General features: G+C 37.2%; 1 protein-coding gene across 3 annotated transcripts in view; it reads right to left on the bottom strand.

The window, feature by feature from the left end:
- LOC102682712 (protocadherin-1) overlaps positions 1-26,422 on the bottom strand; it is a 172,515-nt gene that overhangs the window by 53,084 nt on the left and 93,009 nt on the right. For all 3 annotated transcript variants that reach the window (XM_015349855.2, XM_006631900.3, XM_015349856.2), the window contains one exon: positions 14,525-14,744. In XM_015349855.2, coding sequence (XP_015205341.1) covers positions 14,525-14,744 — 220 coding nt within the window. The remainder of the gene's footprint in view (positions 1-14,524; positions 14,745-26,422) is intronic.

Raw genomic sequence — 26,422 nt, 5'->3', positions numbered from 1 at the left:
TAAAAATATTCACACAGCCAGCCTTAATATTTTTAGGAATACTATTCCACAGTTTGGGTGCGTAGTATCAAAAGGCTGCCTCTCTAGTCATCTTATCCTTAGTTTTTGAAATAATCTTTAAAAGTCATGCACCTGTTGCACTGGTCTTGATTGAATTTATAGTATGAACAGCTTCATCCATTACTTATTTAGGTTTGGGGGGCATTTTCTTAGCCACGAGGGCTTGTCTATGAATCATGCAATGCGTCCACAAAGCGAACGGAGAAACGGTCTGTACTGTGTTTTGCCACTGTGTTCGCCAGTCATAGCTCATGCACCGTCTGAGCAGATTCCCACACACCTGTTCCAGTCGATTTCATGCTCACGTAAGTATGTGTCCAGCAAAACGAAAAGTTGATCGCCAGTGGCATGCTCAGGAAGAGGATGACAGAACAAAAAATCCTCGTTGATTTCTCCCTCTTCGACAAATCTGGCGTAAACAAGCATTTGTGCATCTCCGGACATATCAGTGGTCTTGTCAAGTTGTTAAGAAAAATACACACTAGATTTTATCTTAGCGATCACCTGCTCTTCCACGTCTCTAGCCATACGCCCAATGTGGTTAGACACGACATCGTTTGACACTGTTATCAATGCAAGCTGCTCTGGAGCGCTTTTCCCCACACACTTGATTGAAACCGTTTCCTTTGCGCACAGTAAGAAAAGTTAGTCTCACCTAACGTGTGTGGCTTCCCAGTTTTGGCAATCTAGTTAGCTATGATGAATGGAGCCCGAAGTGCCTTCTGGTTCACAGTGGTGGCTTTTTGGAGGGTAGATTGTTCGCCTCTTAGCTCCTGTAGCTTTCTTCAAAAAATGTTGTATTTCTCGTTTTCTTCATTTTGTTCTGTTTGAAGTTTTCTGCTGTGCGTTTCTCCACATTATCTTTAGCTCTCACTCTTCCAGTGCCATCTATTAAAAAATGCTCCATTGCTAGGCTAATCATGACTACCATGCGCAAAAGAAAAAAGTGCTACAAATATAAATACAATCATGGCTCACCCAATAGAAATTAATGTAGTGCCCTCGCCGGGGACACTGCAAAGCAGACTGGGAATTGTAGCTGGAGGAGGGTCTGTGGGCTCACAGAGTGACCACTAAGTCACCCTGCTAATGTAAATAGTCTTAACCGTGCAGGTGTATAGAATAGTTAATTGTTTACCTCTGTTTTTGTCCTTTGATGTATAACCAACCTGACTCAGCTTACTGTATGTGTCCCATTTTACATGTACTGTTTACCGCCCTAGTGTGTGTGTTAACCTTTGGTTGATTCTGGCCGTGATGTCTATTGCGCGACCCCCCTGGTACTACGTCGCGACCCCTAGGTTAATAACCTCAGGTTTCGGCCTCCAATTGTTCTCTCTCTTTTCTGATCCTCACCTGTCAAGTGCATAGGACATCAATGCCATGAAGGCCACTGCAGTTTCCACAGAGCCACTAAATATGTCTTATGAAGTCATTAAACTTTCATTTTACAGTACTCAAAAATATAAGAAAAGCAGACTCATCAAAAAGACATGATATTTCTCTTTACGTGGACTAGGAAGAAGATAATCTCATTTCTGAGAATTAACAGTTGGAAAAGATGGGTAAGTAGTAGTAGTAAGTAGATGTTCATGCATGATTTTAACCAGCAGAAGCTCCAATGAGGCCACGCATCACTTCCCTCAAACAAATTGTAAAGCAATTTAAAAATTAAGGTATGAAATACCTCTTGAAAAACAATGACAAATACATTTTCTCAAACGTGACCACATATTAGCTTTTCCCTGTCTCTCAGCAAGGGCTCAGTGTTTTGGTCTACAACAGCATTTAATCTGAGAGAAACTCAGAGACTGAGAGAAAAAAAAAATGTCTGAATGGATAAACTTATCCTAAAATGTAAGCTGAGTCACAGTTTAATTTTTTAACATATTTGTATTTTGGCACAATACAAAAGCAGCCCTTTATAATCTGCAAAAAAACCTCAACAATAGCAAAACATGATGATGTACAAATTGCAGAGATTGCTGTGTAAAACCAAAGAAAATTGAATGTTTCTTATTATGCTGCCATGCCTACAGTCTTTTGATATCCATGGAAACATTTTTTTAGCTGTCAGAAGAATAGAACTCACTTTTTTAGTTTTAAGAGTTTTTAATACATGACATTTTTCAGATTTTCCTACCATATTTACAGTTACTTTAGCTGTTTCCTCAGCATGGAGGGTGCCTGCTATCTGAAATAATTGCTCTCCAGTGCAACCACAGTAGCTGCCTGTTTTTTTTTTTGCTGGCTGAGAATTTAAATACTCTTACCACAGAAACTTCAAGTTATCCAAATATTTGGCTGATTCTGCTGAAGTTTATCAGTCTTGTAAGACATTGAAATCAAGCAAAAATTTCCATCTTCTGCAAAAAATCAGAATTTAAAAGTAATTTTATGCAACATCTGTGAAACATCACACAGGACTTTGAATACTCTTTTCTTGACTGGATTAAGACACATTCTGTGCATCCTTAACCTAAGTTAACAAGTAATTTTATGTGCATCTTCTGTCTTTTTAGGTTTGGTGTTTTGTGATCTTATCTTGCTTTAGATAAGGATCTTGCCCTTGAGATGTGCTGTCCTGTGAATTATGTGAAGGAAGTATCAGCCTTGAGAGGTTTTAACTAAATCTTTCATTAACAATTTCTCACCCCATTTAAGTATTCTGAGCTAACCTCACTGCACTTCTAGCTGGACTTCCAAGCTCATTTGTGTATTGCTGTGTTTTCAAATCCCTTTTTAATTGGTCTGTCAGATGGGAAACATTGCACATCAGAATCAGTCCTGAGCCCCGTTACTATGGAGCTCTGAGCTCCACTGTCCTCCTGTGAAGCAGCAGGCTGGAGTGAGACCTATGCAAAAAACAGCCTCAGTAGACTCCATGAAAAACACAACAGTGGACGAGCCTGAAGGGGGAACCTGCAGCCCTCAGGCCCAGGAGACTTTTCCTGCCTTTGCATGCAACTCCTTCATCCTCCCTGGGACATAAACACCATGAGAAATCCAAGAGGGACTGGCTAAAACTATGCAACAACAGATTATGTTATTCCCTTTGATAGCTACTACAACTCCCATTTCCCAACAAAGCTAAAATGACCCTAATGATGAAGCAACTTCAGCACTTAATTCCTGCAATATGGAGGCATGTTAAAAGGATCAAAGTATCATGCTTTTTAATATTAATAATAATAAATATAAGTCCATTAAAAAATAGGGTAAAATAGATCCTGTAACATACAAGAAGAGATATAAAGATATATATATACCTAAAAGAGTATTTACCCCCTAAACAATGGGTACATCATGTGTGTCTCATGGCTTCAAGAATCCGAAGAAAAAATTAAAAATCAATTGAGTGAAATGATTGCAGGCAGTTATGCCAAAAATAGAAAGTGAGTATTGGAAAAAAAAGTGCTGCATAATCTGTGGATGAAACAGAATAAATCATTTCTTAACTAGAGAGATAAGCTTTACACACACAGAGAAATAAATTAACGGAATGCATTAAGATGTTTTCATGTTTTACCTTTTTCAAAGAAAACATATTCCATCTAAAAGAGATGGAAGCAAAAGAAAATCCTAGAGACATGTGCGGTTAGATAAATTACTTTGATGCAGAATATTGGTACACTAAGTCAACAGGATGGGCTGGTTGAAAATCATTTGCACTTGGCCACTAGCCTGTGATTCAGCTGAAACCTCCCACTGACAGTCTAGTTGTTTTTTTCATTTTTGATGTTTTTCCAGGTACTCTTCTCAGCATTAATTGAAGGGTGTTGCTCCAGCTTCCTCCCACCCACCCTGAGGACTCAGGAGGACAAAAATCAATCCCTTGATGGTTAGAAGCTGGCAGTGGAGAAGGAACTAATAGACAAAGCATCCAGTTTACTACTTTCCTGTGCTTTTAACCATTTTCCTTAAAGCAGGTTCACTAATGATAGTACAGTACATCTCCTGCCTTCTTTAATTTTCACATTTCCTTTGCACTGGGTTGTCAAAATAGCCTTGATTTCTAAATTTGAGCTTTTGCCCTTATACCATCTATGATCATTTTTGGCATGCAGCTGCAGATTATTTTTGTTCTGGAATAGTTCTACCCTGAGCTGAGAGAAATGCAAATCTGTTTCAGCTTTAACACTTTTATCAATCAATGCTCTCTAGATCGAAGGAGCTATGTCAAAGATTAGGCCACATTGTACATATCACTGCATTGCATTAGGATGATCATGTAATGACTATGATTCAATAAGCTTCACTCCTTGCAAGCTGTTAAAATGATCAAATTACAAAGGGCACAACAAAAGATTTGTTGCTGTAGTCACTGGAAAGTTGTGTTTGTTAATATCACATTTATTGTCCAGTACATGAGAATGCATTTTTATTGTTGAAATAAACTTTGACTTTGTACCTTTTGGTATTTAAATATAAAGATCATTTTACTCAGAAACATACTTTTCCCTGGACATCAAGCAAATAAAGAGGGGAGATAATATTCTGATAGTGCTTACATGTACAGATAACTGTTTCATGAGAGATAATAAATGTTAACAGTTCTGTTTTGCTGACTGTGCCTGTTTTTTTCCCCAATACATTGTTAACAACTAAGCAACTTCTAATAATAATTTAGCATCTTTGGAAGAAAAATAAATTGTACTTAGCAATAGTACTAATTGTTCAAGAGTGAGGGTAGACCGGTAGAGGCAGGTGAAGCAGGAGCTGAGATTCCAGACAAAGCTCTCGGTTTTCTGCTTGGTCCATGTCTCCATCCTCACCTAGAGTATGGACACAGGCTTTGCGTGGTGCCCAAAAGAATGAGATTGCGGGTGCAAGCAGCAGAAATGAGGTTTCTCCGTGGGGCTGCTGGGCTCCATCTTCATGATTGTTTGGAACTGGGCAGAAAGCCAGGAAGGATCTGAGAGGAACTTTGAGCAAATGGCCAATTAATGTGGCTCTTAGGCAGGCCTGGGACATGCTGGAGGGATTATATCTCTCAGCTGGCCTGGAAGTACATAGGAATCCCCCAGGAGGAGCTGGCAACTATAGATGGGGAAAGGGAAGTCTGGTCTGCCCTGCACAGCCCGTTACGACCACGACCCTCACATGACTAAGCAGTGAGAAAATGAATTGACAATAGTAAAAGTCAAAACATAGTCTTAATGTAGACAGACACAGGCTAGTTAGTATGGTATATTGGTCTAATAAGAAAATATATTGCCAACATAAAATTATCTGCTGTAATCTTTGGTCCATGATTACTTTTTGATTCCAATGGATTTAATGCTGACAAACTGAACACACTGATTAGCAAATATGGCTAGCTTTTTGACATGAAACCGGTATTTAGAGTTATAGACAATCATTCGTTTCATCAGCATTTTCCTATATTTCATGTGAAATGTCAATTCCCATGAAAGTACTAAAGCTGCTTTTTGAGTTGTGTCACACATTTTCACCCCACCCATGGACACACATTGCTGACTCACGTGAGAAAAACGACTCATGTAAACTGATCTAGTGTTCTTAAAAGTGGTACTACAGAGTAAAGGTTATGCTTCCTTAATGATTATTCACAATGGGTCACTTCTTCAGCTCAAAAGGAACAAGTTAGCCAACCCTATTACAGCAAACAGGAATAAGGAGCATGCGGAGGACCGTGAATACTTGTTGGACACACTTTGTTGTTACTCAATGTGTGGCCAATTTTATTTCAGCTTTTGAGCTTCTGCTGTATGGTCTGCTTTGTGCTAGGGGCAGGCTACATTCCAACAGGATCAAGTACTCAAGCTGAAATTTAAATGACGCTTTACTGCTGAATTTCCAGTGGAACCGAATTTAAGTGTTGTAGATGCTTCTCTTTGTTTCACAGCTCCCAGAAGCAGCTCAGATTCACATTTATGTGGCTAAAATTAGCTAGAAGATAAATACCATACACTGGTATCCATCTTATGAAACTTAGTTGGGTGTGACCAGCAGACAAACCCCTGTAAAGACTGCATTCCTGCTGCCACTAAGCCATGAGAAATGCAGTACTCAGCACAATCACTCCCATTGTACATCACACAGCAGTTTTGCCTGCAGCAGGACAATTTACTGCTGTAACTTCGAGGGAGGCTGGAACAGACCAGGGGTCTTTACTCACCAAGACAGGAGTGCAGCAAGGTATTGCCGATAAGGGGAAATAAACAACAGTGGAAGGCTAAATAAATTCCCTTCCAGACCTGGGAGAGACAGTGGGAGTCAACATCCTCCTTAGAATAGTCAGTAAATACTCTTCATGAGTGCTTCCAAAGCAAAATGAACCATGCATATATAAAACCTTTATGTGGGTGCTATACTTGCTGGTGGATGAGGTGGGTCCCCACCTGTATGTGAATTGCTTTGGGATACCATGGAATGAATACAAATACTAAAAAAAATTATGATTATTATTACTATTTTGACCACCTTAGTGTAAGTAAATGTCAGGAAGGCATGGCTTTCAGGTTTATTTAATTAGATCTGTAATGTTTAAAATTTATTTTGCTAGACATTGATTTCAATGTACTGAAATAAGCCAGAAGATGAACCTATGTGCTCTTGCTTTATAGCTGGATGAAGCTATTACTTTTATTTATGTTTTTGAGAAAGTTAAGGGGCAGTTTGGTCTAGCAAAACAGCAAAACAGGTTCTCCAGGTTAAGGTAACAAAGATGCTAACATTTAATCAAAATAACCAGCAGAAACATTTTCTGAAGTAAAACGAAATTGCTGCAAACACAAAAGAACTGAGCCTTGCTACGAGAAGACGCAATGTTCAAAGGTAGGGATGTTTTTCAAGGCAGCACTGTGCCATGGCTCGTTCCTGCATCAGCAAAATGAACCAGAAGGTCATCCTTTCCAGCAGACACTTGATCAACCATCAGTCAGCTCAAAGGATTGGGTTACACCACGTCACCAAGCTTAGCTGTTTTAGCACAAGTATCTTAAAGCCTGCCAAGCAGAATTCACTATTTGGAAGGAAAAGGCAGCACTTAAACCCACATACTTTTCCCTGATGTCTGTGCATTTTTATCAGCTAATTAAGGAGGTGCATGCACACTGAAGATAGTTATTTTCAAGAATGTCCTCCCTTCATAAATATAAGATGTTTACGATATGCTGCCAGTGAAACACTTAGTGCAATATAAAGATGATAATGGATGTTAGGCAGTAAACATGCTCTTTAAAAATAAAATAACATGTTTTGTGTGCACTGCACCTACTGACAAGCAAAAGTATTGTTAAAAAAATACTTTTTTTTTACTGCAAGTACTGCAAAAATGTTACAATGAAGGCCAGGATTTGTGTTTTATTTCTACTCAACTATAAAGAACTTTGTTACCCAGTATTCTAACTCCCAATCCCTCATAACTGAAGTATTATAAGTAAGGACAATAACATGTACAAAACAATTTATCCTTTTTCCTTGAGAGCTCCAGATAGTGGGCGAAAAATTGAAATATCTGGGTAAATGAGATGTAAAATTAGAAGGCAAGGGCAATGCTAATCACTTCTTAATAGTTCCAAATGATCATCTTCACACTATGTTGCAGCATTTCTTTCCTGCTGGGATGGGTGTCTTCTAAGCTGGTAATGCGCACATACAAAGAGCATCTGTAGTTGCCCAGTGGTTTGATGGACACATCAAACAGCCACCAGATCTGAAACCAGCTGAGCATTTATGGGATATTCTGGAATGACACCAGAGATAGCCTTTTCCACCTCCATCAACTAGGAGTGAGTTGATTGACTTTCTCATGAAAGAATGGTGCAACACCCCATCTGCAGAATTCCAGTTGATGGCAGACACTATGCCACAGTGCACACAGACTGTATGGTCTCCACATGGTGGCCCAACGCCCCATTAAATGACTTTACAATGGTGTTTTAATTGTTATGTTCACTACCTGTATATACTATTTTAAATTATCATAATTTATTATGCACAGAATAAATAGAAATATTAATGCACTTATTAATATTTAATAATATTAATATAATCTAATATTAATGCAATGGAGGGTAAAATGTGGTTGAACATAGTTAACTAGATTGATGCAAAAGGAGGGACTATCTCTGGTATAAAAAAAATCCAAAAAAGCAAATAATTAGTTTTTTTAAGTCTTAGCAGATGTATAGTTGTATTTCAAAAGACTCCTGCAGCACTTTTTACAATATGGATTAACAGCTTATTTGGCATGCGGCTGCATTTCCAATGATCTTCTTAATGGCCAGCAGACTTAATGATCACCGCATTGTAGGCTGCTGCAATAAGTTGTGATGCATACTGATATGTGATCGATTTTTTTTCCTTTTCTGCCGGTTACCTGTTGAGAAGCAGAAAAACAGTTCCCTTTGCAGAGACAAAACTCTATACTCTTCGAGGGGCATTTCCAAAGGGATTCTGTGCCTGCTCTCTGCTACCCTGACAGCTGCAAGGAACCAGGCACTGACCCAGCGCCAGAAACCATCATTGGTATTCATTTTAACGAGAATCTAGAGCCACCCCCCGAGAGGTTCATAAAAGAGTTGGGGTAGGCGAGGAGCATAAGGAATATGGAGGCACAAAGCATTCGCATTGCCTTCTCCTGCAGCGCAAGCAAAGAACATGTCTGTCTTAGCACTGCCGAAGCAGAACCAAGCTTCTACTGCTTTCTTTTTGTGGTTTTTTTTTTCTGAAGATGTAAAAAAATGGATTGTGATGTAAGCCTGTAGTAATTGGTATTCACACAAGAGGCAGTGTTCTATTAACCATTGCGTCTACTCAGAAGAGTATTCTATTCCCAGTCCAGGTGAGAACTTATCTTTTTTGATCAGCATCTAACTATGTGCTGTTAGATTTTGACGTTTTCTTTTGCACAAAGAAAAAGGAGCAGACAAAGTCTGGAAAGGCTGAGACCCCTCAATGCAGATTTTAAAACCAGCCAACACAAAAAAAAATAATGGGTAAATACTGTATGTGCATTTAATTCGAGACATTTATTTCATTTACATTTCTTCAGTACTGAAATACACAATTTTTTCTGTGAGGTTCTGTGAAAAATCAGATCCCAGAAGACAACAGCTCAACAGGAAGTGGACGTGTGAAGCAAATTAGCATTACACAATGCTAGAAAAATAGTCCATTCACAGGCATTGTGTCTAGAAGGGATTCACTTCATTTCCTCCCATTCAGTTTGAAATATGTTTTTAGAAGGTACATTGTGCTGGAAATAACTAGGAAACATCAGTAGTGATCTGTCCTCTGCTGATGTTTTTTTAGTACAGATTTAAAATGACCAGCTGTTATTTAATGAAACAAGTTCACTAAACTCAAGTTTTGATTTTAACCAGCAAAGGGTGTATTGTTAGAGATGGAAAATCCCAACTGAAACTTCCTATTTCATCATTTGAATACTGAGTGGTCTGTTTTCCATAATGTTTTTAATTTGGAAAACAGGCTATACAAACCTGCCAATTACACATTTTGTGAAGCTATAGTCCCGTAAAATGGCACCATACTTGATATTTAATCAGCCGTTTTTCTTAACAAAATGAGAAATGCACTGCGACAACAGCACAGATGTTCTGTGTTCATTTGTTTTGTTTTTCCATTTGCCAAAATCATTATGAGAACCCATTCCAGCTCTGCAGAAATACAGATCTTACTTCAGGGAAAACTTGTAGGAGGTGGTACTAGTTTAGTTTTTCACTTATGATCAGAAGACAATCTACAACAAGCAAGAAGGTTCAAATATGCTTCACAATAACTACATATGCAAAACACTGCAAAGCCCCCAGTTAGTGATTTGCACAAACCATAAATATGTACTATGTTATATAAAGAGATTATTTACAAAAACAGATTTGAAAATCCTGATTGTTGGCTAAAAAGCTTCTTTTTCAAAGTACTCTTCCACAAAAAAGGGATCTGTGATGTATAATTCAATTTTAGATTTTTAGTTTACACTAAAACTGCCAAGAAAACAACCATTGTTATTAAGCAGGCTTCGTAGGTGTGGAGTCCTATGTGAATGTTCAGCACAATAAATTTAGAAGGCTTAATCTTGACAACAGAGATTGTTTCAGTGCCTCATAATTATCTATAAATGTACTCTACACAGAACGCAAGGTTATTTATGATGCCATTTTCTTACAACTCAGAGCAATTAACCAATGCAATCTGCAGGAAGATACCACATCTCAATATTTAAAATATTTGGAAAGTAATAACAAGCAGAGCTACAGCTTTCTTTTTTCAGCATTGGAGTAACTTATCATTATCTTTTTTTCAACTACCAAGCGTTTAATACATATTGTTCTATCTCCCATATAAATGTCTTGGTTGTTTTTGCCAAGGAGCATAAATGAACATAGGCAGGTGTCATAGAATTAAGCATTCAAGATATTACAGTAAAATGGAGTAAATTGCGTATATCCTAAGACACCTTGATAAAATCAGCAGACTGACTGAAAGGAACTGCAGATTAACATGCAATGCTAAACTCATGAAAATACTTAAACACAACAAGCTTCCACACACAAGGACATGTATTTCATTTGCCACAACAAACCGTAATGATTAACATACAGTACATACTGTACGGGGTCAGGCTTGCACCTCATTCAGGGACAATGCTAAAAAAGATAAATACAAGAATGACTTTATATTTCTTTTGATTATAATTAAATTTAGATTTTATTGCTATATATTTTCATCTACACCTCTCTCTGGCCAAACAGCTAGACTTTCAAAATGTGCCAAGCCATCTGAAAACGTTATCCTTCGCAGTCAATGACGAAAGGTGAGAACTGAATTCCTAGTATTTTGCAAAGCGGACCCCAAAACAGGATGACACCAAGAGGATTGGGAATGCTAATAACTATATCACATCCCATTTACTGTTCACAAACCCCATTTTCTTAAAAATGTTTCTTCACCACAATTTAAAGTGAGCGTCATTCGGAGTTTAAAGCTTTTTTGCTCTTCTCCCCTTAATCGGCACTTAACTAAGTGAGCCCAGATACACCCAACTTTAAGTGCCAAATGCTGAATGAATGAATGGTGAGATGCAAATAAACATATTTCAGTGTCACACTACTTTAAATGGAAAAGCATGTACATTCTAGGATGAGTTGCTCCCTGCCTTTTATTTTTTGTAATGCTTTTCACATGCTTCTGCACACAATGTGCTATAATTACATTATATCAAGATGCATTATGTCTTGCGGGTTGCATCGGCCTATTTGGATGAAAAACAGAACACTCATCATTCATATACTGAAGTTACCAATTGCTCGACAGTAACATGTGACCTTTCTTGATTTAAGTAGCTGCCTAAATAACAGGGCCTGCATTGGAAAACTAAACTGATCCATTTCTATTATGTGCAGGAAATTGGGCAATTAGGGAAGGGAAAAGGGTGTCTGGAGGAAGAACTGAGATCTGCCACAAGGAGGATCATATGCAGGACTAATGGAATTATACTCCATTATCTGGGAAGCTTTATTCAATTTAAAGGGAAGGGAGAAAAAAAAAGAAAAAACAGAAAAAGGCTCAAGTTTTGTTCCACAATTCTGAATTGTTCTGTCTGTAATGAGCTCTTAATCTTAATGTAACTGGAATAATCTCATAACTACCTCCTGATTGACTTCATGACTGAATTCAATTAGGTGCCTTGGTCTCTGTTTTTTCCCTGTTTTAATGATTAGCATCCTTAGCCAGCACTGTGAGACTGTGTTTTCTGACACCCAGCTGATTTATAACTGCTGTATGCACCACTCTCATTATGAGGCTCTCTATTCCAACACTGGCATAATATAAAGCTCCTGTGCTTTTCAATCGCACTGTAATGGTCTGTGATTTAAGACTAGTAGTTACGTAAGACTGCAGTAACCACCCATCCTTCAAAAGAAGCATCTTTCAGAGGTTCCTTGCTGGAAACAATATGCTCTCAGATTTATGAGCGTGCAGGGATGCTTAGTAAGAGAAACCAGAGTAAGAGTAGGGGTGTTGATCAACTTCTGAGATCTAATGGGATCAGGTTTTAAGGTGTTAAGGCTGCTGTGTACTGGGGCAGCTGGCATATAACTGCGCGACCCAGGTGGTTGGTGCAATTCAGTGGTGTGCCTCCTCCTATACGTGAAGCTCTTCAGAATCATTTAGGATAAAAACTGATATGTAAATACAATCAACAACAACTACTACAGTAATCACCACATGACAGGTCAGGTAGAGACGTGAGAAACTTAATAGAGGGGGAAGTTTAGATTGATCAAATGGTATAAAACCAGAGTGGAATTCAACCCCAAAATAGTATTGAGCACCTCTGCTCTTAAAAACTGTACCATGAGTCCTTTAATAACCATGTAGTCAGGACTTCACTTTAATGGAAAGCATAGTACCTCCTTCAGCAGTCACCATGTTCACCATACTCGCGTATTGGTTTTGCAAATTTTGGTCCAGTGGAAACAGTGCCACCTACTGGCTCACTCACACCACTTACAACAGCAACTTCTCCCCGGAGATTTCACAACCCAGTACTGCCAGGCCCATCCTTGTTTAACCTAGAGATCCTAGAAGATCAGGCTAGAAGGTGGTAATGCTGCTGTCAGTAAATATTACTAACATTGCAACAAATTACCCACATGAAAATGTCTCAACCCTGGTGAGCAAGTGAGCTGTCTACACAGAAATTCCATAGTGAGACCAGATAAGAAAAAGATTAGTAAATGTCTGAATGTGCAATAAACTCCTAGGATTACTGAAAGAAAGGAAAGCTAATTTACAAAAACAATGTTTTATTCTTCCGCAGAAAAAGGCCCAACTCCATCAACATCAATTTAGCATGTGGGCTCTGTATACCTCACACCCACACCACCACTTCCTTAGGAAATACCTGCAGGCAAATGAGTTCAGCCGCTGTTTGGAAGAACTCCCTCTAACTGCGACCTCCTTCCTACACACAAGGGACCGTGTATGATCCGTAGGAATCAAAGGAAGAACACAAGTATTTTTTTCCTCCAGATGGAGGAATTGGCCTCAGGCTACACAGTGCGAGTACAGTAATTGTCTTTACAGATGCCATACGTGAGATCTATACAAAACAACTGATATGGAGCAGTTTCAGGGTTTTTCTTCGCTTCTCATCCTGATTGGAAGGGACAATCTTAGTATTTAGTTGGATTTTCAGATCTGATTAGATCCTTGCTGCTCTATAGTTCTTTCTCCTTTTTACACATTACATATTTATTTTTCTCAACATCAGTACACAAATGCTAAACCAAAAGAATGGAAGAAAATCAGGACAAAAAGTATAATGTATTTTTATTTCTGAAAGATTATCACAGTTTAAAACAAAAGGTTAATATCCCTATACATTTCTTTGAGGATATTGTTTGCCATTTTCACTTTTTTAAAAATAATCCTAAAAAATTACATATTCTAGGAACAAGTAAGATCTTTCAAAACATAGCAAAAATAACTATGACCAAGCAATCCTACTGGCAGTATTTTGGAACTTTCCACACCTTGAACTGCTTCCAAAACATTCCTTGTGTTCAGCTACCTAACTAAAGCAATGCATTGCTGTTTGCACAGACGTCAATACACAGGGATTAATTTGTCTACATGCTTCATTAATTCCAAGTTTTAATTTGTGTACTTCTGTGGCAATATCATTAAGACTTAAAAATGTGATTGGTTGCTTTTTAGCACTGTTGAGCAATACTGAAAGCAATAAACAATCGCACAGCACCCACATGGATCACTGTGAACACAATGAGTTTCAACCAAGCTTGAAAGACAGCTTCTTCTGTAAAATAACCCCTCATACCTAGTTCTGCTTGTGAGGCAGATCACAAGATATTTAATTAAGGATGAATTATGAGTCTAATTAGAGGATCTTTAAGCAAAATCACAAAAGAAAAATATCCTTTTATCTTTTTTTTTCTTTATACCAGTGTTACATTTTTGTCTAGCTTTCAGGGGTATACCACTCATTGTTCATCAAAATGTGAGAGCAGAATAAGTGTATTTAAATAGGAATAGGAACTCTACAAAGCTTTAGCCACTCCATTTTTTTTTTACACTTAAGGATGATTAGTTAGTCTAATTAAATGATTGTCAAAGTAACCGAGCAAAATCTGCTTTGGCTCATTGTTTTAATGTCATTACTACTCTTTTTATCTTGCTATCAGAGGTTTATCACTTATAATTCTTCAGAACCTGAGTGCCGAAGAGATGAATTTGAATAAGAAGCGCCTCTATAAAAGGTTCCTCTTCTTCTTGTTTGTTCTCAGTGAAAATATTTTTAATAAGCACATCTTTAATCTTGCTCAAATAAATTAATACTCAATACTAGATGACTATTGCTGCTACACTACATACTGCACTAAGCAACGTACGTGTCCGACTCTAACTATGATATAAGGTGGCACACTTGAGTTGAAAATGTTGACCTTACCGTTTTCAGGGTGCTCCATTTCGCCAATACTGCCATCAGGGGTGGTTCTCTCATAGTGGTCCTCTGGGAGAGCCAGTGGTCCAATCCGAGGCCCTGAGGAGGACTTGCTGCTTGGAGTCTCTGATTCCTCCAACCCGCTGTCATAATAATTGTGCTGGGAGGGATCCTGGAGATCCTGAGCTTGATTGGCTGTAGAGAAGGTCACTCGTCGATGAGGCAGCTGTATCAAAAAAAAAAAAAGAGGGAAACAAGCAGTGTGTTAAAACAAATTTCTAATGAAAACAGCATTAATTAGTATCTTATAGATACAAATAGAAATACCTTGTCCATAATGAGACACATTATAAAGCCATCCAAACATTTTATGTCATCACAATACTAAAGATTTGCTTTGTCACATCTTTATTGAAAAAGCCTTTAACATTAGTACCTTAACAGGCAAGGCACACAGAACAGTTAATTAAACTTGTCTCAGGCTACACAAGCAAGAAACAAAGATATATGTATTTTTTCTCCACTTGTTATTTTTTCTCTCCCAAGAGAAATGGTGAATATACTAGAGAGGACTCTCAATCACTATCGAAGGAGACAGGAAACAAATTGGTGGCTGAAAGACAAGAAAATGCTGTCAACAATCAGCATTCACCAGGCCCTGTTTAATTTTAATAGCTGCTTTAAAAACTTAGAAACTTACTGAAGCTCTGACAAAAAAAAAAGCCAATTCAACTTTCTCACTCTGCTCACCAAGCGTGGTGTATCAATAATGCAAGAGTTTGCTTAAACAAAGTGTATTTCTCTCATTTGTTTTTCTTCTACATGGTAAATGGATTCATTTTAACAGATGAATTAAAGCCATTAGGCATAGGTGTTATCTGTTCAAGTGAAGATCTAGATAGTTAAAGCAATTCTATTTTTATGATCTTTGAAACAAAATTTCTGAGGTGGCTTAATTTACTTTATGAACCACTTTTTTCAAAATATTTCCACTTGAGCACCTTCTACATAAGCTGTCTCCGACTGTTTTTTTTTTTTTAAACTGGTCTTCTTAGTGTTGCTTTAGAAAAATATGGAAAAACAATTTGAAAACAATGATAACTACAGCTTAATTTTCTCCAAATGCATGACAACTCACACTTCTATTGATGATTGAAACACTGGTTTAGTGTTTACCTTGGAAAGCCCATGTTAGGTAGTTCAGGTGTTTAAATGCAGTGCAGTATTATGTTTTAGTGTTATGTACAGTGGTATATTCTGTTGTTCCAAGAACTTACAGTACCAAATTAAACATTTACAGACCAGAGTACCTAATGCTTGCTAAATAACATTTAAATATAAATGAATAAGAAAATGAAAATAAGGTACAAGTTTAATTTATATTTTTTAATGAGACACAGCATGGAAACAAATGCTTTGTGTTGTACAACATGCTTAATCCCAAAGCACTTCAGAGTGCTTTACAGTATTACAAAGACATAGGGTCCATGAGTACAATGCAGTCAAGTTACAAACCAGGAACAAAAAGCAACATAATTATACCTGCAAAACCAGAAGAACTGTAATTACAAGTTCCTAAAACTACAGGAAACAGGCAATAATGTAGGCCTTTTAAGCTGAACTTAAAGGAAAATACAACATTTTAGGAAATCTGCACCTTTTGGGAAAATTTAAATAAATGTGATCAACCAAATAGAGAAAAATATAAAGCACAAACAAATCTGGGCTAGAATACTTTTTGAAAATAAAGTATGGTTTCAAAAGAGAAATTGTCTTTAAGATTCTAAAAAGGAAGTCTTAAGCCATTTTGGTGCATTTATTATCAAACTGATATCGGAAAACTACACATGATCCAAAGAAGATGTGCAAAAGACGTATGCTAGGAAGAACAAAAAGGGAAAGAACAAGGGCATCATTATGGGACTCAAGATGATAAAATAGCAATGGGCAGCAGATACAGAAGACGTTACTGATGGACCATGGAAATACTAGATTAGACACAGTAGACGACACAAAAACAACCATTAGAAAACCTATAAGACTGTAAAGAGAAATCAAGTAATTTGCTTGCACAATGGATACGTTTAACCCCACAATTTGTGGAAGACATGTGAAGGACTTTCTTCCATTGGCCGAGATGTTTTCTTCATTATGACGAAAGCTGAAAAGGGGCTTACTCTGTATTAAACTGGCTAAATAGAAACCTTTCAGAAGTCCCTGCTAAAATGTTTTTTTGTATGAACACGTCAACAGAGAATACAGGGCTCATCAAGTGAATTTCTATAAAAAGAATCAAACAAAAGACTGTTCAAAACTATTCCTGTGTTTACTGGTAAAGGAGATAACACATCAAAACTCTTCAGTGCCGACTAAAGCTAAAACATCACTGAAGGCATGCATATCCTCAGGACCGTAGGTCAGCTTATTCACAGATTTAAATATCCATGCAAATATCAGAGATTTGGTTGTTCTAGCAAAAAAAGAAGAAAATGTTAGGTATGCTTTCACCTGGGGACCTGTTTGCATCTAGTAAGTAAAATCCGCCTTACTGTTTTTCAATATGTTAACCCAGCAGGTAAAATATTTTACAAATTATTGCCATTTTTTGCCATTTTATTTGTACTCATTTGTTGTTTTCATTTTTGCCAAATCGGATGGAGGTCTAACTGATGCCTGATGAAGGGAGGGATTGGGAATGAGAAGCTGGCACAGGCCAAGAACTGGATTGATTTTAAATGCTCTTGGTTCAAATAGAGATAGCAGAGATAATTAGACAGCTGTCTCAAACTAATCACAGGAGGGGGCAAGTGGGTGGAGAACCTGCAAGACAAATAGATACCTTCCATCTCATTAAGAGATTAAGTATGCCACTAATGGTATATGGGGTTAGATGTTTGTTTGATCCCTTTCTGATAGTCTGTCGCCCCCTCATCATCCTGTCATACCCTTTACAATTAGACAGTGACCTCAAGACTCTTGAGCAACTTTTCAATGAGCTCTGATGCACTTTTCTCTCTTCTTTCCAGATCAGACACTCTGAAAGACATGCGGCACACATCTGAACACTCTAATTTAGAAATAAAAATGGATTCAGGCTTTTTGGACAATTCTTTGCTTTGCAATCACTTAAAAAATGTTAAAGGCACTACCGGTTAGTTTTGAAAAACAAAACACATATACTGTAGATGTTGCAGCAGAGGAAATCAACAACCCCTATGAAAAGCAACGAGCACCTGTTGAAACATTGGTGTCCCTGTAGGTAGCCTAATATTTTTGGAGCAGCAAACAAAAATAAGCAGAACTTTTGTAAAGATAAATCTCAATTTCTGTGATAAGACACTGATACACATTGTTTTATAAAAAAAGTGCATCTCCACTTATTAGGCCAGTGAGTATTCCGATTGTACATTCTCATTTCACAGTTGTAACACTGCAAGAGAGTGCTGTAATGTAAAAGAACAGTGGCCTTTGTTAAGCTTTGCAATGACCTTAACTGAAATCCAGTTCAGATTATTTAAATTGGATTTGAATGTGTCTTCAGAACACACATATTAAAAACATATGAAAATGTTGTTGATTTTTCTTGTTCCCTGTGATTAGCCATGAGAGAAATGTTTACTCCTAATGAAGAATGAATGGTGTGATCAGAATGGCCTGAGACTGAGACTGATTTTCTACCATTTACTAAGACAAAGGCTTGTCTGAATAATCAGCTATCTGGTTGACAGTATTTGTGTATCAAAACATACGAAAGAGATCACTAGTACCCATTTGAAATTGCTAGTACCTAGGATACATACAGGAATATTAGGACTAACCACTCCTGAAATAGAATCATTCAGAGACAACGTCATTTGCTTCCACCAGAATAAAATTAAGGCAGCCATCTTGACTACAGAGTTTTAATCTAATTGAAAAAAAAAAACATTTTATGATGACGATCTATCCCGTGCCTAGAATTTCCATTATCTACCCCACTGGCACACCTTTGACATTAGACCAAGATAGACTGAGGCAATCATAAATCAAGTGTTTGAATTATGCTGAAAATATAGCAATTTTATTTATGGTTGAATGCACAAAATCACAGTCAATAACTTACAATAAAGAACATCCCAGTGACTGCATTCACTCCCCTTGGATACTTTACTGAAATTAAGTCTGACAATAGAATGAGAAGCTACGAAAGGTACCTTTCCCATTGTTCGCACTTTGCCAGGAATCTCTTTTGTTCCTAAGGAAACAAGCTATAAAAATAACAAACTGACAAAAAATGTAAAATTGACAAAAGTGTAGAACTGACAAACAATAAACTGAAATTTTATCCCTCTTTTGATTGAGAAAGCACTTGTTTAAATCAATTCAGACATTTGGATACTATTTACAAAATTTTAGAATTTTAAACATAAATAGGGAGATGTATTTCTCTTGTTATGGTGATAATGAAGATACAATTCCCCAAAGGCTATTTAATAGAAAAGGTGACAACAGCAATTGCCATCTTTTCCCTCCTTCTTAAGGAAAACACAGAGGTAAGGCAACAGACTGCATTTTCTCTGTGTTCCGGATTAGCATGCGTTGTGTAATCAATGTACCCCAAGCATAATTGCTAAAGGTGAATCCTATGTCTTTTTATTTTTTTTATTTTTTCTGCCAGAAAACTGAAGTTCATCTGACTGTCAATATTCAAAATTGAAATGCAGTTGAACATCGGGTGTTTAAACAACCAGAAAAGAACATTGTTCTGATGAGCATGAAATAAAAATAAATTGTAGGCATTATCCCCTTATTTTCTCAACAGTTTCCAAATTAGCTCATCTAATTAAATCTGAAAAACAAGGCCTAGCATGCTTGCTTTCCATATTAAGCAGATCCTATGGTCGTTTGGGAGTGAGATCTGGATTTAATATGTGAAATGAATTAATTGTCTCTCAGTATCTGCATCTGGGGTGACATATGGAGGAAATGGACTCCATTACTCCTCCAGAGAGACTGCAAAACCCTCTATCAGTATCATGAGTATGAACAACTAAAGCATTGAATCACAGGTAATTTCTGCAATGCAAAGCCATTCCTTTGTCTCCATTTGTACTGTGGTAGACGTTTGACTAACTAGAAGACACTGGCTGAGTTCAGAGGAGTGCTCCTGTTAGGACAAGACATCTCACACAGCATCAGTATCCTACAAATATGGTTTCTCCCCTTCGCCTTCTGTTCTTTCCAGTCTGTTCTCTTCCTTGTGTTCTATATCAAAGAAGTGCCTATATCATAGGGTAACACATTTTTAAACTGAATCATCTAGTCTGATGCCCAAAAAGTACGAATCATAATACTCCCTAAGGTTTTATACAGATGTCTTCTGCATACAGTACATTGGAAACTAACAGAAGACCATGTTATTCCCACAAAACCAGAATCAGTTAGTTGCATTTCAGAATTTCAGAAATGTTCCAGAGAGTAGAAAAAAAAGAGGTGTTTTTCATTTATTTTGCTGCACAATAGGTTTATGTAATTATTCTTATTGGTGGTGGTGTTGCGTTTGGTGCACTTGTTTTGAATCCTTAGTGTTGCTCCACCTCAGAGAGAACTCAAGGAAAACAAATTCAAGCAAATCATCTTAAAGAGCCACATTATTATTTAAATGTAAAAGAACATTAAGTTACTTAAATATGTATTCTTGCTTAAATAGTTCCTCTGGGCATGCCTCCAAAGTGCCAACATTTTCAGATCAGGGCATGAAATTATAAGCAGCTCACTGACAAAGACCCAGTTTTTCAGCACAGTTTGGGTTCTTTCTTATTCTCTTTAACAACCTGCTTACGGTTTTCTCATTTCATCATATTTGTGGTATATAATTGGTATGTATTTTGTCTTTCTTCAAGGAAAATTGTGATTGACGGCACACAGCAAACCTTCAAACACAGCTCAGTATACTGAAGCACACGTTTCCTCAGCATGTTCTAAAAGAGCCTTCTAGAAGTGTGAGGGACATAAGCTCAGTCATTATACCATTCTGCTTCCAGGTACTGCAGTCCTAGCTTACGTTTCAGGTTCCTTTATTGACAAAAAACTAAGAACTCTTGAAACCTGTGACTTGCTGTCTAACAGTGGGGAGAGCTTTCCTTTCATTTTAAGAAGAAATAGCGAGAACTACACTGGAATTTTTGTACTTCTGACATACAAAGTGACATGTATGCATAAACCCACTGCCACCGAAAAATACTAGGAACTTTCATCTAAAAACATGTCGGGCTTCTGCAAGCACCAAGAACTGTGTGAACAGAATGTGATGTGTAGCTTTTCCACAAGGTATTGAAATGTCTGCAGCCCAATTCTATTCCATTCATACATGAGGATCTCCTTCAGCTGGGGTTGTGAGAAGGATAATGATATGTGAGGCAGAATGTTCTGCAGTTCCATTGGTTTCCAGCAGGACTGAGCTCAAGAGACTGCCACTCATGCTCCTCAAGTAAACCATGCACTGTCAATCACAGAAATATTAATGAATTTGACAGGGGGTGCCCAACATTTTTACCGGTAAATACATATGCTGACACATGATTTTACTATACTAATTAACATAGCCTTGGACATTTAATATGCCATCACCATATAGCATACTTTTATGTGCAGAGCGTTACAAGGGTTAAAATGCTAGTATAACCCTCATGCAGGTTGTTTCGGATGACAGTAAACCTAAAGGTCATTCTTTTTTGTACGTTTTACTTCTGTCCCACACCAGTTTCCCCTTGGAAGTCTCTGTTCAGCATTCTCCAGTTTTAATTGAGTCTTAGTAGATGGAAAAAATGAAAGTCGTTAATCACCTGGAAAATGCAGAAAGAACCAGCAGGGAAACACGAGTGTTTTCTTGCAAAGCCCAGTAGTCCCACAGTAATAGAGGTGTGAACCCAAACCTTGCATAGTTAGAAGCTGTCAGAAGCACAATCCCCCCCTCTAACACTATTCATTTGAAGCCTGTTTGAGATGTGCATGAGTCTCACTCCTGGGACTCAACACAAGCTAAGACTGTGAGCTTTTATTTTCACTTCACCCGCACCTCACACAGACTCAAATAACATTAAGAGTAAGCTTTTAAAGACAAAATATTAAGAAATACATATATGTAAAATGTTAAGAAATGGCAGGTTATAATGTTTTTAACACCTACAAATACTATTTCAGCAGAGCTACGTGCTGCTTTGGAGTCGGTAGATAACCCCATGGTCAGGTCAGTCCACTTTTCTGATCGCTGCTGCAAAGCTAAAGAGAAGCCAGTTACCAGGAATGACAGAATCAAAGCAAAACTGTGAAATTCACCAAATTTCTGTAGATCTCAAAGCAGCAGCTAAGGTTTTTGACCTGCTGTTGCCACCACTTTAATTCAAACCCTTAAATATTGACCTAAAACTAAACATCTGAATTAATAATAACTAAAGAATGCTAAACCTTTCACTGTAATACCAGGATTTCTTTTATGTACTATGATCCAAGCCCTGTTAACATTGCTGGCAAGCATGCAACAACTATTGATTTTAATCTACTGTATATTATTACGTTTGCTGTGAAAAGTTGTATTAGTTGAACTGTGGTTTAGTGCATGTATCTTTACCCACTGGGAGATAAAATAAAGCAGTGTGTAATAAATTAAATATAATGAAGATGCTGAATAAGACACAAACATACACCATTAAAAAACATGCAACAAAAGCATAACATGCACTAATCATTACAGCATATGACAAAATATGATATTTTTTGGTGAAAACATCTGAATCTTGTTAACTAGAGAAAATCCAAAACTCTTAAATATTCCACAGTATAACGACTTGCCTTACAAGTAAGCCACAGGGCAAGGTGTGTATATGTATTTAGAAAATTAAAACACCAGCTTAGCACAATGATCACTTTCCACTGGGATTTGTAATTCTGAACAAAAAAAACATTTCAAATCTATTGTTAAATGAGATATCAGACATCCCTTCATAGTGAATACATGTTTTAAACTGGTCAGTAATGAGTGTAAGTTAAAATTATCCAGCAGAGTAATTCTCTCTAAGAATAATAAGCATTCAAAGTGCAGATTGTTTTTGACCTTGTACACGATGAAACTTTCAATGCAGACTCATGCATTCTCGCAGGATAGAAAAGCATTATACCACCTGTTACTGTCAAAACACTACCAGTAACAAAATCTTGACCTTAAAAGGAAAGCGTTTGTTATTATTTATCTATCACAGCTCTCTGTATACTGAATACTTGAGCCCCTAGTCACTTTGTTGCTTGTAGTCACTCTGTCATCTAAAAAAATCTGTTTAACCTTTTGAGAAAACAAGAAAGATTACAAAGCTGATGCAACCATTTAACCCACTATTGCCTGGAAGTGACCTCATGGGACTTTTCCATGTTTACAATGGTTTAATATCTACTTTCTACACACACCATATTCCAACTTGAAGTGAAATAGTTATCCTAGGAAAGTGAATAAAAAGAGGCAAAAATGTATCTCTCTAATACACTTTTAAATTAATGAATATAAGGTAAGAAAAAAAGTCAAGACATTTTATTAAGATCCATTCTTAGGGAAGATGAGCAGATAGATAATACTTTATTAATCCTGTAGGGAATTTGATGAAAAAATATGGAACGCTTCACGAATTTGCATGTTACATTCCCACAGCATGCACTGAGATTTTGGTATTCTGCCACCATTAATCCATCCAAGCTATCATCAATACACTACCTTTAAATAACCTCAAGTTTTGTCAATCTTCCATGCATATACTTGAAGACATAATCAATTTGTCTGGTGTAGACTTAAGTGATATTCCTGAATTATATGAACATTTGTAGCAACTGTTTGAAGGATTAATGCTAATAAATGCTAACTTAAGTCATGTGAAAGACTGTGACAAGAAAAATGACAAGTATTTTAAGAACTCTATTGCATTCAACTCTCTGGAACTTGTGATAAATTTGTAAAAGGCAAAAAATGACTGCTCAAAAATATATCCAACTACATCCTGAAGTGCACAAGACAATGCTAAAGAACAAAAAGATACTAAACTGTTGACAGCAAAGTTTTTTTTACATAGAAGGTAAGGAAGATGAATGGTAGCCCCCAAGAGCATTTAATCCTTCTAATGATATGTGTGAGCCTGGTGAATAAGCTACATTTTGAAATAATTGAAAAACAGATTAGAGGTTAAAAATAATTTTGCGTGCTATTTTTCTGTCAAGCTATTTGAACATTGGTAATATGGTTATTTTTAAACAATTAGAGAGGTGAGCTGAAAGGGGAATATTGCACTGCATTTTAATCTTGCACAATTTAGGTTATCATCCAGTTTCTGAAAGAGAGATTTTCTTAAAAAAAAACTGATGGACCTATTCCAGTTTTCATGAGCCAGCTGGTCTTCACAAGCCTTGAATGACACACCTACTGCTCATCAGATATATAATACTCAGGTAGAACTAGGAATATAACATTAATTTTTGAAAATGAGAACAACCGAAATAGTTTCTGATTTACTTTTATCAAACACATACTATCTGCACATCATTTCTAAGGATGCATCTTCACCTATACAAGATGGAATGATTTAGTTCTCTCTCACGTCAAGTGACATTTGCAAGAACATAAATGGCACTGACAGAAACTGCAATTTTATTCAATGTGAATAAATGCATCACATCTGCGTAATTCTCTATAAAATAATAACCATACTCTATATGCAGAAATGGTATTTTATTTTTTTCTGAACTAGTCTGACAATCATAGCATATGACAGAAGTGGAATATTTTAATAAAAAAAGGACTGACATTGATGGCTTACTGCTTTTACTCATAGGCTTAGTGTAAACAATGGTATGTATTAACATCTTATTAATGGAATAGGATAAGAGAAGCTAACTCCACAAAGGCTCAAAGATCCTTGAAACCCCAATGTAGTAGAGAGATACTTTGCAAACAGTAGTGTCTGACCCAGATGACCAAAGTGCTCTTCCTGATATTCATCTGAGTGTACACTTACTTATCAAATACAGAAGTTCATGCTGAACAGAAAGACCCTGCTGTGGACTTTTCCTAAGGGTTTATTTAAGAGGGAGTCTAACTCTCATCTCATGTGAGTGTGCGTGGCCTTGCATTCTCCGCCAGGCTTTTCATTCTCCACCTTGTGCTTCCAAGGCTGCTGTGTCTCTCTGATAAGCCCAAATGCCTTTGCATACTTGAGCACTTCTGACACAGTGGCTACCTCTCAGCTATTCCCACCATTGCACCTGAAAGACAATGCTAGAGAAGGAAAAAGAGCTCCATATGCATTTTTTTCTCCACTTCACTTTTCATTATTTTATGCTTGCTGCGTCTTTTTAAAGGTGCACTTCTTCTTAGTCACTTTTCTCCCTCCTCCTCATTTTTTTTAGTGTGTGTTCCTTATAGGAGGCCAGTTTGTTCCTGCTCAATAGATGCCTAGAGCAGCACCTGCTGAGAGCATTAGGTTGGATGAAACGCAGGAACTAAATATAGCTCATACTCATCACATGAGTCTGTGTGTACGTATTCCGTATTTTGTTCTACAATGAAAACTAAGTGTTACTGCTTGTACTGAAACACTCTCCACTCCCCCTGATTTTAATGAAGCCTTTGGAGAGTATGCATGCATGTCATGGGTTGCATAAGTTACACTAAATCTGACTGCATCGCATTTGAACAATTTGAAATCGAAAAAAGCAAAAAACAAAACTGTTAGGTGTCAGCACACACATTCCCATGTTTGAAATGAATAACCACTGTGACACTTCTAGTTGTTTGGTTTTGGCACACTATGGGTGACTCCAGGTATGTCCTCCTGGAGAATTATTTTTTTGCTTTCCCTTATGAGTAACTTATTTATGGTCAAGTGGGCAAGCAGCCTTCAGATTTTGGGCTGAAGCGTGCTTGTCTAAACAAGATGAAAAGAGTCCATCTCAACATAAAAAAAGTACAGATAATTTCTATCTTGTCTTTCTCATCGTTGTTTGAAAATTGCCAGTTATTATTTCAAAGACAAAAACAAAAACAAATTTCTACTCGACTACTAGATGTGGGTCAGCCATTATTAAAGACAGCAGTTTCTTCTTAGTGTTTACAAAAATTGTGCGTATATTACTAATTTTTCCACATCATTTAACATGCTGCAGATCTGATCTAAACCTAACAAACTGCCAACTTTGCATTTTCTTTGTTTGCAGAACTGCACTAAATCTGTCAACACACAAAATGTGCATAAAGTTCCCACATGGAATAAAAAGTAAATCCTGCTAGATTCTCTAAACCAGACGTTTGCCTAAGAAGTTACTGTGTTGAACAATAACAATAACTGAACTGCCAAACTGCATTTTGGAGCCCAAGATTACACTGCCATAATAATTTTGTTAGGACACATAATTTTCCAAAAGTGTAATGTGGCCTCAGAAACATGAGGTGGTACACCAGGGAAAATTAATACCTTTGAGTTTTTTCTTTTCACTTTTACTCTGAACCCTACTCCTTTCTCTTTGGAAAACAGAAAGACTAACAGAGTCAAGGCATTATAGAGTTCACTTCCACCTTGGTAAAAGAGGCATAAACTGAGTCACACTGTCTGTCTACAGGGAAATAAAAAAACAAGGTTACAAAGACAAAATAAGAAAAAAAGAAATCAGCATTTTAGAAAAGCATGAGCACATGGATCAACTACAAAGTTTTTTTTCATATGCACCTGGCAGTACTTTATCAACTAAACTGGAGTGGAGGTCAGGCTCAGCCCTTAGAGATTGTTTGCAGGGTGCTTGTGTGTCCTGCTTGCTTGCCCTATGTTGAGAACTCTTACAAAACAAGGGTTATTCATTAAAAGGCCCTTTGTCCTTTAAGGATACCTCAGACAA

Source organism: Lepisosteus oculatus, chromosome 11 (assembly GCF_040954835.1).
Source record: "Lepisosteus oculatus isolate fLepOcu1 chromosome 11, fLepOcu1.hap2, whole genome shotgun sequence".
In the NCBI taxonomy this organism is placed as follows: Eukaryota; Metazoa; Chordata; class Actinopteri; order Semionotiformes; family Lepisosteidae; genus Lepisosteus; species Lepisosteus oculatus.
The sequence above is the reverse complement of the archived record's forward strand: the minus strand, read 5'-3'. Positions and strand labels throughout refer to the sequence as shown.